The following is a 15,679-nucleotide window of genomic DNA, read 5'->3' as shown; positions in this document are numbered from 1 at the left end:
GCAACACCACTGAGAATCATTCTGATCTTAATTCCCTTACTGATTAAATTAACTAAAACCTTAAGTATATCAGTAATTCGATTTTATTTGACAAGTTTACATAGAATCTTACGAAAGCGTATTTCGTAATGTTTACACGAAATAGAAATATTGCAAGTAAATTGTTATTACAGATCATCATCATCATCATCGTCATCGTCATCATCATCATCATCATCATCATCATCATCATCATCATCATCATCATCATCATCATAGTAATGTGTGTTTGCGTGTTTACATGTGTGTATCCTAATTGAATCATTAATATTCTAAACTCTTTGCCATAAGTGTTAAGGATTTTTCCAGGTACTGCCACATAAAGCATTCCACTGGCCAGTCAAGAAGCCACGCCTCCTCGCCTCAGTGTATAAGATGGCCAGCGCAGCTCAGAAGGTCTCGCTGGAGGTCTGATACACTACGTCGTATCACTTACACACCTGAACCACACACTGGAGTTACACACCCGAGCTGCATCTCTTACACCTGTCCACCTGCCACAGTCGTCGTCATGGGAACAATGCTCCTCTTACTTCTAGGTGAGATATATTGATAATACCTCCTTCATTAGTGTAAACACCATTTAGTTAACTATAAGAAAACGGAAAACCTCGCTCTGAAATTATTCGGATATTTATACTCACAAATACTGCAGAGTGGAAAACACACACACACACACACACACACACACACACACACACACACACACACACACACACACACACACACCATGTGTGAAGGTTACTACACCACGTGAGGCCCCCATACCACCATCTGTGAGGGAATTACTACACCACGTGAGGCCCCTCATAACACCATCTGTGAGGGAATTACTACACCACGTGAGGCCCCCTCATAACACCATCTGTGAAGGAATTACTACACCACGTCAGATACCTAACACCATCTGTGAGGGAATTACTACACCACGTGAGGACCCTCATAACACCATCTGTGAGGGAATTACACCACGTGAGGTCCCCCATAACACCATCTGTGAGGGAATTACTACCACGTGACCATACACCATCTGTGAGGAAATTACTACACCACGAGAGGCCCCTCATAACACCATCTGTGAGGGAATTACTACACCACGAGGCCCCTCATAACACCATCTGTGAGGGAATTATTACACCACGTGAGAGGCCCCTCATAACACCATCTGTGAGGGAATTACTACACCACGTGAGGCCCCTCATAACACCATCTGTGAGGGAATTACTACACCACGTGAGGCCCCTCATAACACCATCTGTGAGGGAATTACTACACCACGTGAGGCCCCTCATAACACCATCTGTGAGGGAACTACTACACCACGTGAGGTCCCTCCTAACACCATCTGGGAGGGAGTTACTACACTACGTTTTTGCTGTTCAACATCTACATTAATCTGAATGTTCACTGTATGTTCCTTTACCTTTCTCTAATGAAGGCTTTTGTTAAACCACCAATGTATGTAATAAGTCATTTATGCCCAATGTATATTTTCAGCCTTCGGGCTGCAGAACTTTTTCAATAAACCGTTAATTATTATTATTATTATTATTATTACGGTATTATTTTTGTTATGTGAATCATCCTTGTGGGTCATTACACTCAAGATGGAGTTTTTTTATTCCCTGATGCCAAACATAATATTTTCAACCTTGGACACGTTAATAACAAATAATTTGATGCAAACCTATCGTGTGATGCGTCAGTTATAACTTACTCTATTATGCAAGATGTTATAGTGTGTCTAGAACCGGACTGCAATTGGCATTCTCTTGTGTTAGAAATTTCATATAATGGGTGGTGTACATAATAGTATCGTAGAATATGCAGGAGAATATCAAAGTGAAGAAGAGAGAATGAATGTGTCATAAGCAGAACACGTGGAAGAAATAGCGTTATCCAGACACACCGTTAAGAGACGTGGACACATGTATCTCACCAGTCTGTAATCAGTGACATAATACATCAAAATTTTTACTAGATACGATATATAATTCCCACACTCACCTTCGTCGTCAGAGCTCGAACTGGAAGTTTGATGTTAATTATTGTCGTATAGATACAATTTACGTAATTTTATTTCGTTTCGTGAGGGATTACAGGAGACTAAAAGTTGACCCATAATTTTGAGTGATAAGATTTGCACTGTTACGTTATTTCCAGTGATATAACTATTGCTGGCTGAATTCGTATGTTTATCTGAATATAAATTTTAGTTCTTCTGTTCGCTCAATAATAATATTGATCTTCAAATGTTATTCATAAGTGTGTTTGATATATATTTTTTTGATAATTATGAATACATTTTTGTTTTGTTTTGGACATAATCATCCTATTAACCTTTAAAAGCGACAAACCCTCCAGCAAAATGATGGCAATGTTTGTGTCTTGTTTTTGTCAGTGCTGAGTATTGGAGACCAGACGGCAGCGGTGAAGGTGTTGGTGCTGCAGGAGGACGGCGTCATGACCAACAACTCATGGGCTCAGAGCACCGTCACGGCCCCCCGCACCCCCTCCGCCTCCGCCTGCATCAGGTTCAAGGTCTTTTTCTTTAGGCCGCTGACACACGTGTTTTCTCTCACCTCACGGGAACAGACGAGAGAGATCAACGGAGGTGAGTGTCTCTTTCGTCCCCTGTAGCTCGCTGTCTTAAAACAGAGACATTGGAGACTGGAAGATTAGATGAATGTGTTTTCAGTCTATATTTTTCTAGAGGTATTAATAGTCAAGGAAATTATTCTTCAAATTAACCCACGTCCAGGACTTTTTTGTCATACTTGTTTCGTCCCCTTTTCCGCCCCCTTTCTCACCCCTTTTCGCACCATTTCCGCCCTTTTTCACACCTTTTATGCCCCCTTTCCGATCTTTATTCCCCCTTTTCGCGCCCCTTTCCGCCCCTTTTTCGTCAATTCATGTACAGGAAACGTTAATAGTATTTGTGTGCAGAAGACGTTTACACTTTGTTTACATATGTGTAGGAGACATTGTTAAGGGGAACTCCTATACATACTTAGTCCCAGAAACAGTATCGTGGACACTTTGCATCTCTGTGTTCAGATATAAAAATGTGGTAATAATGGACGTATATGTTATAGTGAAGCAATGGTATGGCACCTACTCCTCCCTCTCTTAATCTTCCTTTTTCTTGCCTCCCTCCTCCTCCCTCTTTTCTCCCCCTCTCCATCTTCCTCATAACCCTCCCCACCACCTCTTTCCTCTCCAACCCTTCCTCCTTCTCCTCCCTTTTTTTTCTTCCCTCCTCCTCCTCCTTCTCTCTTGTTTTCTCCTTCCCTCCTCCTTCTCCTCCCTCTACTTTTTTTCTTTCCTCCTCCTCCTCTTTCCCTTTCCCTCTTCTCACACCAATCTTCCCCACCTCTCGATATTTTTAAATGGTGAACCCAGATGCTTAATCAGCATGTGAAGTAGTACCTTTGTATGATATAACCTCATGTCAGGCGTATTTTTGATATCGAACAACTTTTTTGGGGGAAAGTGGTAAGCAATGTGTTTATATAGTAAAGATAGTCTATATTTTTAAGGAAGTGTATATAAATGTGATTTTAAACTTACGGACACAGCGTAATTGACTTTTTAAATATTTTTAAATATCTTTAATTTTTTCAAAGGTCATTAATTCGCACTAATAACTCGAATTTTTGATATGTGAAATCCGCCAAACTCCAAAACACCTCATAAGCCCAGAAATCCCCCATTACCCACAAAACCTCATAAAATTCTACAAAACCTTAAAAAGAGCCCACAAAGACCTCGAAAATCAACAAATCATAACAAAGCCTCATAAAACCACCCCAAAAACCCAAAGAACACCACAAAGTCTCTCAAATTCTCACAGAAACCCCATAATACCTCACAAAACTCGACCAAAACCCCTTTTTTTTTGGGGGGGGGGGGGAATTTGGGGTGGTTTTTTGGACCTTTTTTTTAAATTATGCTGGGTTTTGTGTTTTTATATTATTGTGGGGTTTTGTGGTGTGTTTGGGGTTATGGGGGGTTTGTGAGCTTTCCTGGGTTCTTTTAAAACATTACTAAATGTTTTATGGGGTTCCTGTGGATTTTGTGAAGTTTTGTAGGGTTTTGTTTGGGTTTGTGTGGTTTTATAGTTTTTCTTTTAGTTTTGTGGGTTTTTGTAAGATTTTCCTTCCTTTTATAGATGTTTTGGAGTTTTGTGGGTTATTGTGTGTGCGTTTTTTTGTGGGGGTTTTTGAGAGGTTTTGTAGTAATTCCTGAGGTTTTGTGAGGTTTTGTTGAGTCTTGGGGGGTTTATTGAGGCTTTGCACCAGTCTTAGTTTTATAATAAAAAATTGCATGAGTCACAATGGGAATGTTGTCGTGGTCTCAGAAGGGAACCCCCACCCCCCCCCACCCCCCCAATGGAAGTCTTCAGGTAAGGTAAGATAACACATCATTTTCTCTCCTCGCCAGAGATCTTTGTGGACTATGTTCGACCCATCGTGTCAGCTGCTTTCTACTTCCTGGGGATCACTGAGCCATTACAGGTATTGACGTGGTACCATTACTGCCTCACCTACGACCACACCCTAGCCCACATCTCTGCCTACCTAGACGGAGAGCTACAAGGGGTCATCTCCAGGAACACTACAAGGTGACTCTTTAAATATATTTTAGTAAGTATCGTTTGTATTTATTCGAGTTTCGTTGTATTTACTGATTTTCTGCATGAACTGATAAACTCGCCATTTTCTACTAATGAAAATTCTTTGTGTGTGTGTGTGTATATATATATATATATATATAGGTAAAGAAAATGAATGCTGGTTTTTAAATTTCACTAGATAGCAGAAGCGGTTAGATATCATAATCACATAATATGGCCGAGTAAATAGGAATTTTAGAATATGTTGCGACTGTGTGATGTCACCAAGGCAAAGTATAGGAAAACATACGTAAATAATTAGACAAAGAAGATGCACAAATCTATTAATAAATCGGGTGGTTTTGGTCCAAGTAGAGAAAATTTGACGGCATTTATCAATGTAGCACCGCAAAAAAAGACTAATAGCGTGAGCCACATGTCTTCACTCACATTATTTTCACAGGTGGTTCGCTGAGGCCACGCTGGTGTTGGGTCAGTACAGTATAGAGTACCTGGACGCTTACACCAAAACTCGCAGCTTTAGTGGCCAGCTGACTCACGCTGGGGTGTGGAGCAGGACACTGTCCCCTGAGGAGATTACCGAACTGGCATCCTGTGGCCCTGATCCCCCGGGACTCACAATTCCCTGGGACCACGAGTGGATTCTCAACAATGCCTCCTTCATTGACCTGCCTGAAGACGAAATATGTGAGAAGAAGACCAATTCATTATATATCAAATTCTCCTCTATGCCTTACGAGGCGGCCCGGAAGGCTTGTGCTGGACTCGGGGGTTATCTGCCGGTACCTCAGAGCCTCGATCACGCTTACGAGCTGATTCGAGTCATGTATGAGGAACCTGTAATGACCCTCATTTGGATTGGCGCCACAGACGAACTGCAAGAGGGTTTTTATATCAACGCTCACACAGGGAAGGAACTAGAGTGGTTTGAATGGGGTAGTAACGATCCAAATGGACTTCAGTGGCAGAACTGTCTCGTATTTGAGTCAGACTTCTTACACGACTATCCCTGCCACGTGAGTCGGACAGCAATGTGCTTCCTTCCCACTCAAAGAAAGTGGACACTCAGAGGTCCCTGTGAGGAAGACACCGCCAACTACAAATACAGTCTCCTGCACCCGGAACAAGGTAAAGTGGAGTTCCGGGGTTACTACCAGTATGAGATCGTTGAGGAGGACGAGTCTTGGGTGTGGCGGAATGTTATCACCGACGAGGTTATCGCTCGACTTCCTTTCGAGGAGGATCGCTGGCCCATGGGACGTCGGAACTGGACGATGAAGAGTGAAGTTTGTGAGAAGAAAGGCACCCAACTGCTTCAACTCAGCTCGTGTACAACGAGCGAGTTTACCTGTATGGATGGTTCATGTGTCTCCCGCTTGAGGCGCTGTGACCGTCGTCCTGACTGTCTCGACGAGAGTGACGAACAAGACTGTCAACTGGTTCATCGACCCATCGGCTACCACCACACCTTACCGCCTCCGAGTAATGTCACTGGTGAGTCGCCGCTTTACGACTATTATTCCAGAATTACATGTCCAGTAAGCCGCTAATTACAATGTAATTTTCCGTATAACAGAATAATAGTGTGTATCGACATCACCAACACCTTTGCCTTGTTGCAGGGTCACCATTGACTGTTGGTCTCAAGATGAAACTGGTGAGTCTTTCTCTGAGTGACAAGGACAGTTACCTGGAGGTCACTTACCATCTCAACATGACATGGAGTGACCTCAGACTCCTCTTCCACAATCTTAAATCTGCTTCCCGCCTCAACCAAGTGAGCACCCAAATTAAGTTTTGCACCAATGTTTACGACTATCTTCTTCACCTGTTCTGTCTCACTGAAAATTTGCACCTAATTTTATGACGTTATCACCACCTGAGTCGCTTCACTGAAGTTCCGCATTTTAAGTTTTGGCCGCCATCTGAACCTAAACTCCTCATGTGAGTTCTCGAATTGATTTTCTTCATACGGGATCATTACCACTGGAACTCTTCAACTCATATTCATTCATCACCTTAGCTTGTTACTTTCACCTTCATCTGAGCACAAAATTAATCACTGGTCTTTAGCTTACAGTGATGACCGTCGACGGGGCACAAGTGATCATACATCTCAGGCCTACATATGCTCTTAACTTCAGCTTAAAACACCCATTTTGAGAGTTTTTCTTAATAAAGTGTCATTTCAGGTCATATAACTATGCTAGATATTCCCCTTTCTTATATATACTGTATATGTGATCATCTGTTTATAAATATTTCCCTCGTGTATAATCACAAGACAAGTAACAAGTCTTAATAGTCCCTTCATGACCATCAACTACTAATAGTTAAACAAATCTTAACTAAATAATAAACATAATTATCATCAGCTCAAGTGTTTTATCCGTGTGCTTTGGTGTTGAGGTGCCGGTGGGGGAGCACAGCAGACTGTGGACCCCGACTCTAACTCTAGTGAACGTGAGAGGGACGGAGAGAACCATGGTGGATGATGAGGCCGTTCTTACCATTCACCGCAAGGGCCAGCCTCTAGACGATGACCTATCCATGCCCGAGGACGGTGAGGAGGGGGCGAGGGGAGGATGGTTGGGAAAGAGAGAGAGAGAGAGAGAGAGAGGAGTGTGTTAGGTGGATAAAGGTAGGGCGTGGGTAAGAGACATATAGGTACGGTGTGTGTGTTAGATATGTGTAAGGTATAGACATAGAACTGGAGGATGAAACAAGTGTGTGGTCAGTGAAGTGTGAGGGAGATTTGGTTAGTTGCAGATGATACTAGAGTGCGTGAGACACCTGTATAGAAGGAAATACTTAGTAAAAAAAGGCTGTAAAGATGATAAAGTGTGTGTTTAGGAGTTGGACAGGTGTGTAGGAAAGGTATGTGGAGGTAAAGACGCCGAGTAAGTGTTAGGGGAGGTGCTATAAATGACATGGTCTAGGATCGTGTTGAAAGCACCAATAATGTAATGAGACATGTAAACGCGAGACAACATCAATTTAGAGAGATAGATAGATAGATAGATAAATAGATAGACCTACCTACCTGCCTGCCTACTTCCCTCCCTAAATACCGACTTACCTACATACCTACCCTACTACCTACCTCCCTCCCTCCCTCCTCCCCTCCTGCCCTCCCTAACCACATACCCACTCACCTCCCCCTCCTCCCTCCTACTTACCTACATACCCACCTTCTTCTCTCCTCCTTCCTCTTCTCCCTCCTGCCCTCCCTAACTACATACCCCTACCTCCCCTCCCTCCCCTCCCTCCCGCCCTCCCTCCCGCCCTCCCACAACACTACATACCTACCTCCTCCCTCCCACCTCCCTCCCTCCTGCCCTCATACCCACATACCCACCTCCCTCCCTCCCTCCCTCCCCCTACCTACTTACCTAGGATCGTGTTGTAAGTACCTATAATGTAAAGACAGACACATGTAAACGCGAGACAATATCAATTTAGATAGATAGATAGACTCCTAACTCTATCATCATCTACAGTCAATGTTTACCTTGGGATCGAGAACCACCTGAGTGTAGAGAGGAAATACACGTCCCAATTCCTGTGTGATCTGAACCTTCACCTGTATCCCTTCGACGTGCAGAGGTGCTTCATGGACCTCGAGGTGCTCTCCGCCGCTACAGACTTCGTGGTGCTGGAAAATAACTCCTCTCAAGTCTCTTACGTCGGGGCCAAGCTGCTTATTGAGTACACAGTAAGTCCTAGTGTGTAAAGGAGATGTAGTTTTCCCCCTTTAATTCTATTTAAAATACACACAGACATACATTGGTACACACTGATATACAGACATACACAGACAGGCACAGGTGCACACAGACACAGACACACACACATGCAAAATCCTACTGTATTAGCCAAATCTGTTGGAAAACGCTCCTCTACACACCAACATTCCTCACCTCAATACACTCATTTTCTCAAGACCCTAAACAATCTTATCTTCACCTGTGCACATCCCAGCCTCCCCTAAATATCATTACCTTTATCCCTATATTTCGCCTCTTTCCCCAACTTCTGTACATTCCTCTATCTCCACATGCCTCTCCCCGTCTTCCTCTCCGAGTTATCCTATACATTCCTTTCCGTATCATCTCTCATTATTAGTTTGTTCTTCCCTACGCATCTCTCTCTTTTGCTCGTAATTCACACCACTTGCCCCTTTACCTCCTGTATCGAAGTTTGCGCTTATATGTCCTAAGGTTGTTGTTATCCCACAGAGCTGACACCAGTCTGTACTACCGTATGTTATCATCCACCAGTGTATTGCTTTAAACCATTATAGTGCCTTTGTGGTTAGAATATCCCGCACCACGGATTCCACTTTATCTCTGTATATGAGTTTATTCCACCAACTGACACCATTATAATTGGGATTAATATTGCACAAACGACAACAGAATGTCAATAGATCATACCACTATTTACCATTGTGACCAGATCACACTAGCCCTTATCATTACTGTGACTTGTAAAACTATATTCATACTTTTGACTATTACCACTTTATTTTCTTTAATTATCCAGCCAGACAAAGTAATGCACTTAGTTTTGAGCAGAAGGCAAATAATTAATGTTGGCAGCACCAACTGAAAAAAATGATAAAATCTATATTTACCTTATCTGAATGACGAAAAAACAAACAAAAGGTTATGGAATTAAAGAATTCATTGCTTGCAAAGATGAGGGTTAAATCAGTACTCAAATCAATTAGAAAAATAGATTAATAAAAAAAAAGAACGTGTTATCACTTTTCAATTAACTTTCCATGGTTTATTACATAAATTTCTCACTTGGTTGAACCTACAAGTTCTTGCTCCAAGATATAAATACACTGTTTCCTTCCACTGATATGCTCAAAATACTTGAGAACCTCTGGGCGGACATATAGCTAATCTGGCACCAATCTTAACAGCTCCACTTTACAACTGTGCAAATAACTGTTCTGCACAGAATCTCCTTCAAGACATAAACCCCAGAAAATACTGTTTATTTTTTGTTCCTAATATAGATAATAATAATTCATTTGAATCATTTAAAATCACTTTACACAGAATCATTCAAGTAGTGAATGAATTCACAGAAATAACACTCAAACAATTCATATTAATAATAAACTAATACTTTGTTTTTCATTGTTCCATATTCATTTAAAGTGGAATTACTATAATATCTTTATTCACTATTGACTAATTATTTACTTACTCTTTGAAATCAATATTAGCTTTAAATTAATCATCACACAAAACACATCCAAACATGATTGAAAGAATTCTTTTGTTTACAAACTGAGTCTCAACAATTTTACTTTCAATATATCACCTAATAATTGATTTGTATAAAATATAATTAACTGCACATCAATTACTGATCAATAGATAGAAAATTAAGAGTTTATCTTACCATTTCTTTTGGTATCAACACAAAATTTTTAAAACTATGAGAAGGAAATACAACTACATGTTGCCTGTCAAGATATAAACAACAAAGGCAGCTCCAGCTCTCACTCACGAAGAGGCTGGTGGTCGCATCCTGTTAACAATTCCAGTTCACTAATAATTATGATTGACAATGTTTAAAACTCTGAATAAACTCTTCTTAGATATGTTACAGTTATAATGACTCCACATGCTGGGCCTGACTTAACCCTGTCCACTCCCTTACAACAACACTCCAAACTTTCCACAAACTTTTCCCTCAGTAACTCACAATTTATAAACTAGTCTGAATTATTTATAGGTGGTCAGTTATTCCACAATGATCTACAATAATCATTAAGTTATGTTATAATTAACATTTAAAAAGTTAACTTTGTGTATTACTGATAAAATTACATACGTATTACAAAAAATACAAAGCTTTACCAAGATACAGAATTACTGCACTTCACTCATTTTACATAAATTTTCAAAATTTTAAGATACATTTCATATTTGCAAATGTTTTTCAATCATCAGAATTTCTTCTCCATTACATTACATTACATTACATTACAATTAGTGATAACTTTACAATTCTAGTGTTTAACTAAACATTGGTCTACCAGCTGGTTTTTCATTCTCTTTACTTTCATATTAAAAACATATTTTAGAAGAATAGAAATTAAGTTTTTGGTGTAGATTTACATAAAATCAATTCAACATCATTACACTCCATGCATATTTTTCCTTCCCTCTGTTTATTTCTCCTTCTCATATCTGTCTCCCTCACCATACATTCCTCTTCTCAGCCACACACCTGTCTCTACCTAGTGCTGCATATCATGCGCTTCAGAGGTGAACGTATGGAGTCCCCGAGTTTTTCTATCAGATAATCGTCTTTATGTTCCATTGTTCCATCTCCCTCTTACCACATCCCTCCACATCCCAAACACAACCCTCTACTCATCTCAAAACATTTTCATCAAGCATCTTAGGCTTTTCTTTATCTAGCGTCTTCCATGGTGTAAGGAACGTCTTTTTTTGTGGTGTAAAGGCGTAGACATGACCCACACTTCTGCTCCAGGTGGTGAGCGTGGCACTGCAGATCAACAACAACAAGACACTAGCAGAGGCAGAGGTGGAGGTATTGTTGCAGCGTCGTGTGGGTTATCCTATCATCTCCATCTACGTGCCCACAGTTATTCTCCTCATCCTCGCTTACCTCTCCCTCATCTTCAGGAGAAACAACTTCGAGGCCAGGGTAATGTCAGCCCTCACCGTCCTCCTCGTGTTGGCTGCCCTCTTCACTCAGGTCAGTCCACAAGAGACTAAGGTGCCTGGTGTCGTGCCTGGTATCTAAAAAAGAAAAGTCATTTAGCAAATGAATATGTACTTAGTTGATTAAATACAGAGTGAGCCTGTATATATATAATAAATAAATAAATATATATATATATATATATATATATATATATATATATATATATATATATATATATATATATATATATATATATATATAAATAATTATATTTGCAGACGTCGACGTCCTTGCCCAAAACGTCCTACTTCAAGATGGTGGACGTGTGGCTGCTCTTCAGTATCTCTCTCATTTTCTTCGTTATCGTCTTTCATGTAATCATCGACATGGCGAGCGAGGGTAAATTTATCAGTATGTCCAGTAGATCATTGTCTCCCGTGAAGGTCGCCCCAGTTGGCGAAGTAATTCCAGTGGTGTCGAAGGACGCTCCTGGCCACCTCCCTTCCATCATCTCTCGCTGGCCCTTGTCCATAGATGGAGATACAGACGAGGAGAAGAGCAAGAAGCTGTCCGACAAACTCTTCAGGCAGGCGCTGATCTTCATCCCCTGTTACTTCTCAGCCTTCAACTTTATTTACTGGCTCTATATATTTGCATAGTGTGACCCTCTTACCTATACATATGGAGTCAGAGAGAGACACACCTACTTAGAACTTTTAATATTCCACATCTGAAATATCTATTCTACATTTTCAAATAATCACAATACGGTTGACACTATATATTTACGCTTTTGCTATATATGGATATTCTATGATGTATCTGGCAATTGTGTCTCTGGTATAGCCTATGGGTCTGTATACACACATGTACTGTATTCAGACAGTAAGAGTTCTTTATAGTTAGTAGGACCAGCCGTTGTATCCACAGCATGATGGACTTACTTCCCTTGTCAGTCAGTTCCTTTTAAGATAAGCTTTTTATTTTAAGCTATATATAAAATAAACATCATCCACATCACTTGTGTGTAAATAAATAAGCTGCACTAGAAAGTTTACAGCCACTAGTTCCCTCCCACACACAGTATCGAGTGACTCCCAGGGCGTCTTCATCGCCGATCCAGGGTAACACAGCTCATTACATCACTCCTTCCTTGATCATACTATACGGTTCTATACTTACTGGCTGCTCTTCTACTAACTCACTGAAATTTTTCATTCTGTAGTGTTTTCTGGTGATGTGTAGTTATTTAACTTATACTTATCAGTCACAACGTTGAGCAACAAAAGATTTATCTAAAAAAAATGCAATAAATTTTAACATTGATCTATTTTGACGGCTTTGAAAGGCTCCTGCTGAAGATTCTTGATAAAATGAATTTTAACTTTTATTAAACAATGCGCTCCTCTCAGTCTCAGACCTCCATAAAATATAATGGTATGAAAGTGTGGAACAACTTACCCCCACCCATCCAAGCAAAGACTATGCTCCCTTCCCTTAAATCATCTCTTAAAAATTATCTATGGTCAAAGTATTAATATTTTTGTAACACAATGTTGTATTGCTTCCCTCACTTATCAGACTAATGTATATCAACTGCACTGTAAAATATGTATGTACTTATAATATGAATGTAAAAAAATAAAATACAATAAAATAAAATAAGTAAATTACTAAGTGATAATCGTGATAACATTCTAATGTGTACTTACTAACACCATGTTACGTGTACTGTACTATTCCAGATAATACTAAATGTTACATAGTAGTTCTTTGAGATACATGTATTGGAGTACAGTACAAGTACACACAGTGCTTGTTCATAGTCTCAGTTTACATTCACAGTATACCATGTGAATCTTTAATCTCCACATACAATACACTCATAGTGCTTTTCATATTTGTTTGTTTTTTTCTCAAACTCTTAAGTGGGGCAAATTTTATATCCCTCCCCCTACAGGAATTGCCTAGCTTATACTACAGGTAGTCAAGGGGCGACTTAATTGAAGTTTATAAACAACTGAGAGGGCATTACTCAGTCGAGGGTTCATACCTGGAGCTGGGGGACGTGCCCCACTAGCCTAGCGGGGCGGGTGGTCACAGCTTATGGTTGAAGAAGCCACAAGTTCGGAAAATTGTCAAGGCAAAGTTTTTCTGAGTTTGTAAACTCTTGGCACACTCTGCCAGAGAGTGTGACAGCACCGAGAGTGAGCTCCTTCAAGACCAGACTTGACCAACACTGGCGCAGGTGCAGATACATTCTGGAGCCAGTTTTTGCCCAGTACTTGCCAATAACGACATGCAGCCTGTCTGGCATTGAGGATCTGTTTGGTGGGGTTCTTGGCCAGCCAGATATTTGCCTCAGCCCAGCCAGCCATTCACCTCAGCCAGCTAGCCATTCACCTAAGCCAGCCAGCCGTTCACTTCGGCTAGTCAGCCGTAAACCTCAAGCCAGCCTCAGAGAGCCAAACAATCTAAAATAAATAACAAACCCTTCCCGGCATCCACACACTCTACCTCCCATCCACCCACCCTTCCTCCATCCACATACTCTACCCCTCATCCACACACCCTACCTCCAACCACACACCCTTCCTCCCCTCTACACACCCTAGAAATAAAAATAAATTAATATTTGATGATTTTGATATTCTTCATGAGCAAAGAGCGAGTCATCAGTCGAACATTAACTCTCGTCTCACGGCCTAAAACCCCTAATAATAATAATAATAATAATAATAATAATAATAATAATAATAATAATAATAATAATAATAGTAATAATAATAAAAATAGTAATGGAAGTATTACGCTTATGCTAACAGTGGAAGCCAACTGCTTGTTTGGTTGTGGACTAGTTTAGTGAAGTAAGAGCACATCGTTGACGAAGCTTCGAAACTCATGACTATCTTTCGTTAATAATTATCAGTTTTATTTTAGCTAATGGTGGATAGAAGTGATTTAAGAAAATTAATGAGATTATAGATGACGGACCAATCGTGTATGGTGTTCTTTCCGCCGTCCAGTCGATTATTTTCATATGAATCAGTAAAGCGAACCAATGAATTAAGGAATCGAAGCACCTCGGGTTCGCCACTCGCCAGTGATCATTAGAGGTACGGCAGTGTGGCGGCAACATGTGTGTGTGTGGTCAGACAGTATTTGATCGCTATTTCCATGTTTTACGTTTGATGTTTGTGGATTACCTCGTGTTTGTGGCGTCGTGAGGACTTCCAGGACTCTACGTTGTGGTTATTAGCAGTTGAGTGAAGGTAAGCTGATAACAAGTTGTGTTGTTGTACTGTGGGGCCCAGGGAGGAGGAGGCGGTAGTGTAGCTCTCAGCCGAGTGTACAGGAGTTGTGGATGCCGTGGCTCGGACAGAAAATACTGCTATTAAGATGGCTATTAACCAAAGTTAGCATGTGGTATAGACAGATAATATTGCTATTAAGATGGCTATTAACCAACGCAAGTATGTGGTATAGACAGATAATACTGCTATTAAGATGGCTATTAACCAAAGTTATCATGTGGATAGACATATAATAGTATTATATGTCAATCCACATGATAACTTTGGTTAATAGCCATCTTAATAGCACTATAAACTTTCCATTGGCTATGAGGTGACATGTTCAATACACGTGATAAGGTGTGCCCACGGGAAGCTGCGTCATACTATGCTGAGTAAAGGCATAAAGTAGCCGGCTCCTGGCCACCTAAAGCGGGCAGTAGCTTGATATCCTTGACTAGAGGAAGACGTTATTTGAGAGCCGCAGTGGATGGCTCCTTTTTCCTTCGAGGGAGGACGACGCGTCTATTCCGTTCTCCCTCGATGGGTCACTACTCAGAGTCTCACTCACAAACTTACATCGTACGGACGTTGATTCACGTCTATTTACATAGACGCCGTCCTTTCTTATCACACTCATAAATAGTGGAACTTACGGTTGATCTACACTCAGGAATTATACAAATAATACTTTTTAATAAAAGAAGAAACTTCAATTGGGTTTCGTTACTAAAGCCTAATAATAATATACATTAACCAACCTGGTTAACTTTAACTTAACCAGCCGGTTCATGTTTGCCTTATTTCGAACATTAACACACTGTTTTCTAGGCCGTAGGTCCGTGCTTACAAGTACCCCTAAGTCTCTTTCAAAAGTCGACTTGTCTAGGTTGATGTTTTTAAGGCTGTATATATTGATAGTATTTGTTCTTCCAAAACTAAGTACGCTGCACTTGCTGGTGTTGAATTTCATTTGCCATTTTACTGACCACTCCTGCAGTTTATTTCAATC

General features: G+C 40.6%; 1 protein-coding gene across 1 annotated transcript; it reads left to right on the top strand.

The window, feature by feature from the left end:
- Positions 1 to 367: 367 nt before the first annotated feature.
- LOC121854377 lies at positions 368 to 12,871 on the top strand. The gene is made up of 9 exons (XM_042349009.1): positions 368 to 578; positions 2,441 to 2,653; positions 4,483 to 4,663; positions 5,118 to 6,169; positions 6,298 to 6,452; positions 7,085 to 7,238; positions 8,176 to 8,390; positions 11,198 to 11,425; positions 11,653 to 12,871. The coding sequence occupies exons 1-9, from the start codon at positions 551 to 553 to the stop codon at positions 12,031 to 12,033; spliced, it is 2,607 nt and encodes an 868-aa protein (XP_042204943.1). The 5' UTR covers positions 368 to 550; the 3' UTR covers positions 12,034 to 12,871.
- The last annotated feature ends 2,808 nt before the right edge of the window (positions 12,872 to 15,679 follow it).

This window comes from Homarus americanus, unplaced genomic scaffold, assembly GCF_018991925.1.
Source record: "Homarus americanus isolate GMGI-L3 unplaced genomic scaffold, GMGI_Hamer_2.0 scaffold54443, whole genome shotgun sequence".
Taxonomy (NCBI): Eukaryota; Metazoa; Arthropoda; class Malacostraca; order Decapoda; family Nephropidae; genus Homarus; species Homarus americanus.
This window is presented reverse-complemented; position numbering and strand designations above follow the sequence as displayed.

Bases quoted from the DNA above. Each gene is read 5' to 3' on its own strand.
- LOC121854377 (XM_042349009.1), top strand. From the start codon at position 551: ATGGGAACAATGCTCCTCTTACTTCTAG. The intron at 2,654-4,482 runs GTGAGTGTCTCT...TCTCCTCGCCAG, and splicing joins GACGAGAGAGATCAACGGAG to AGATCTTTGTGGACTATGTT. The intron at 7,239-8,175 runs GTGAGGAGGGGG...CATCATCTACAG, and splicing joins CCTATCCATGCCCGAGGACG to TCAATGTTTACCTTGGGATC.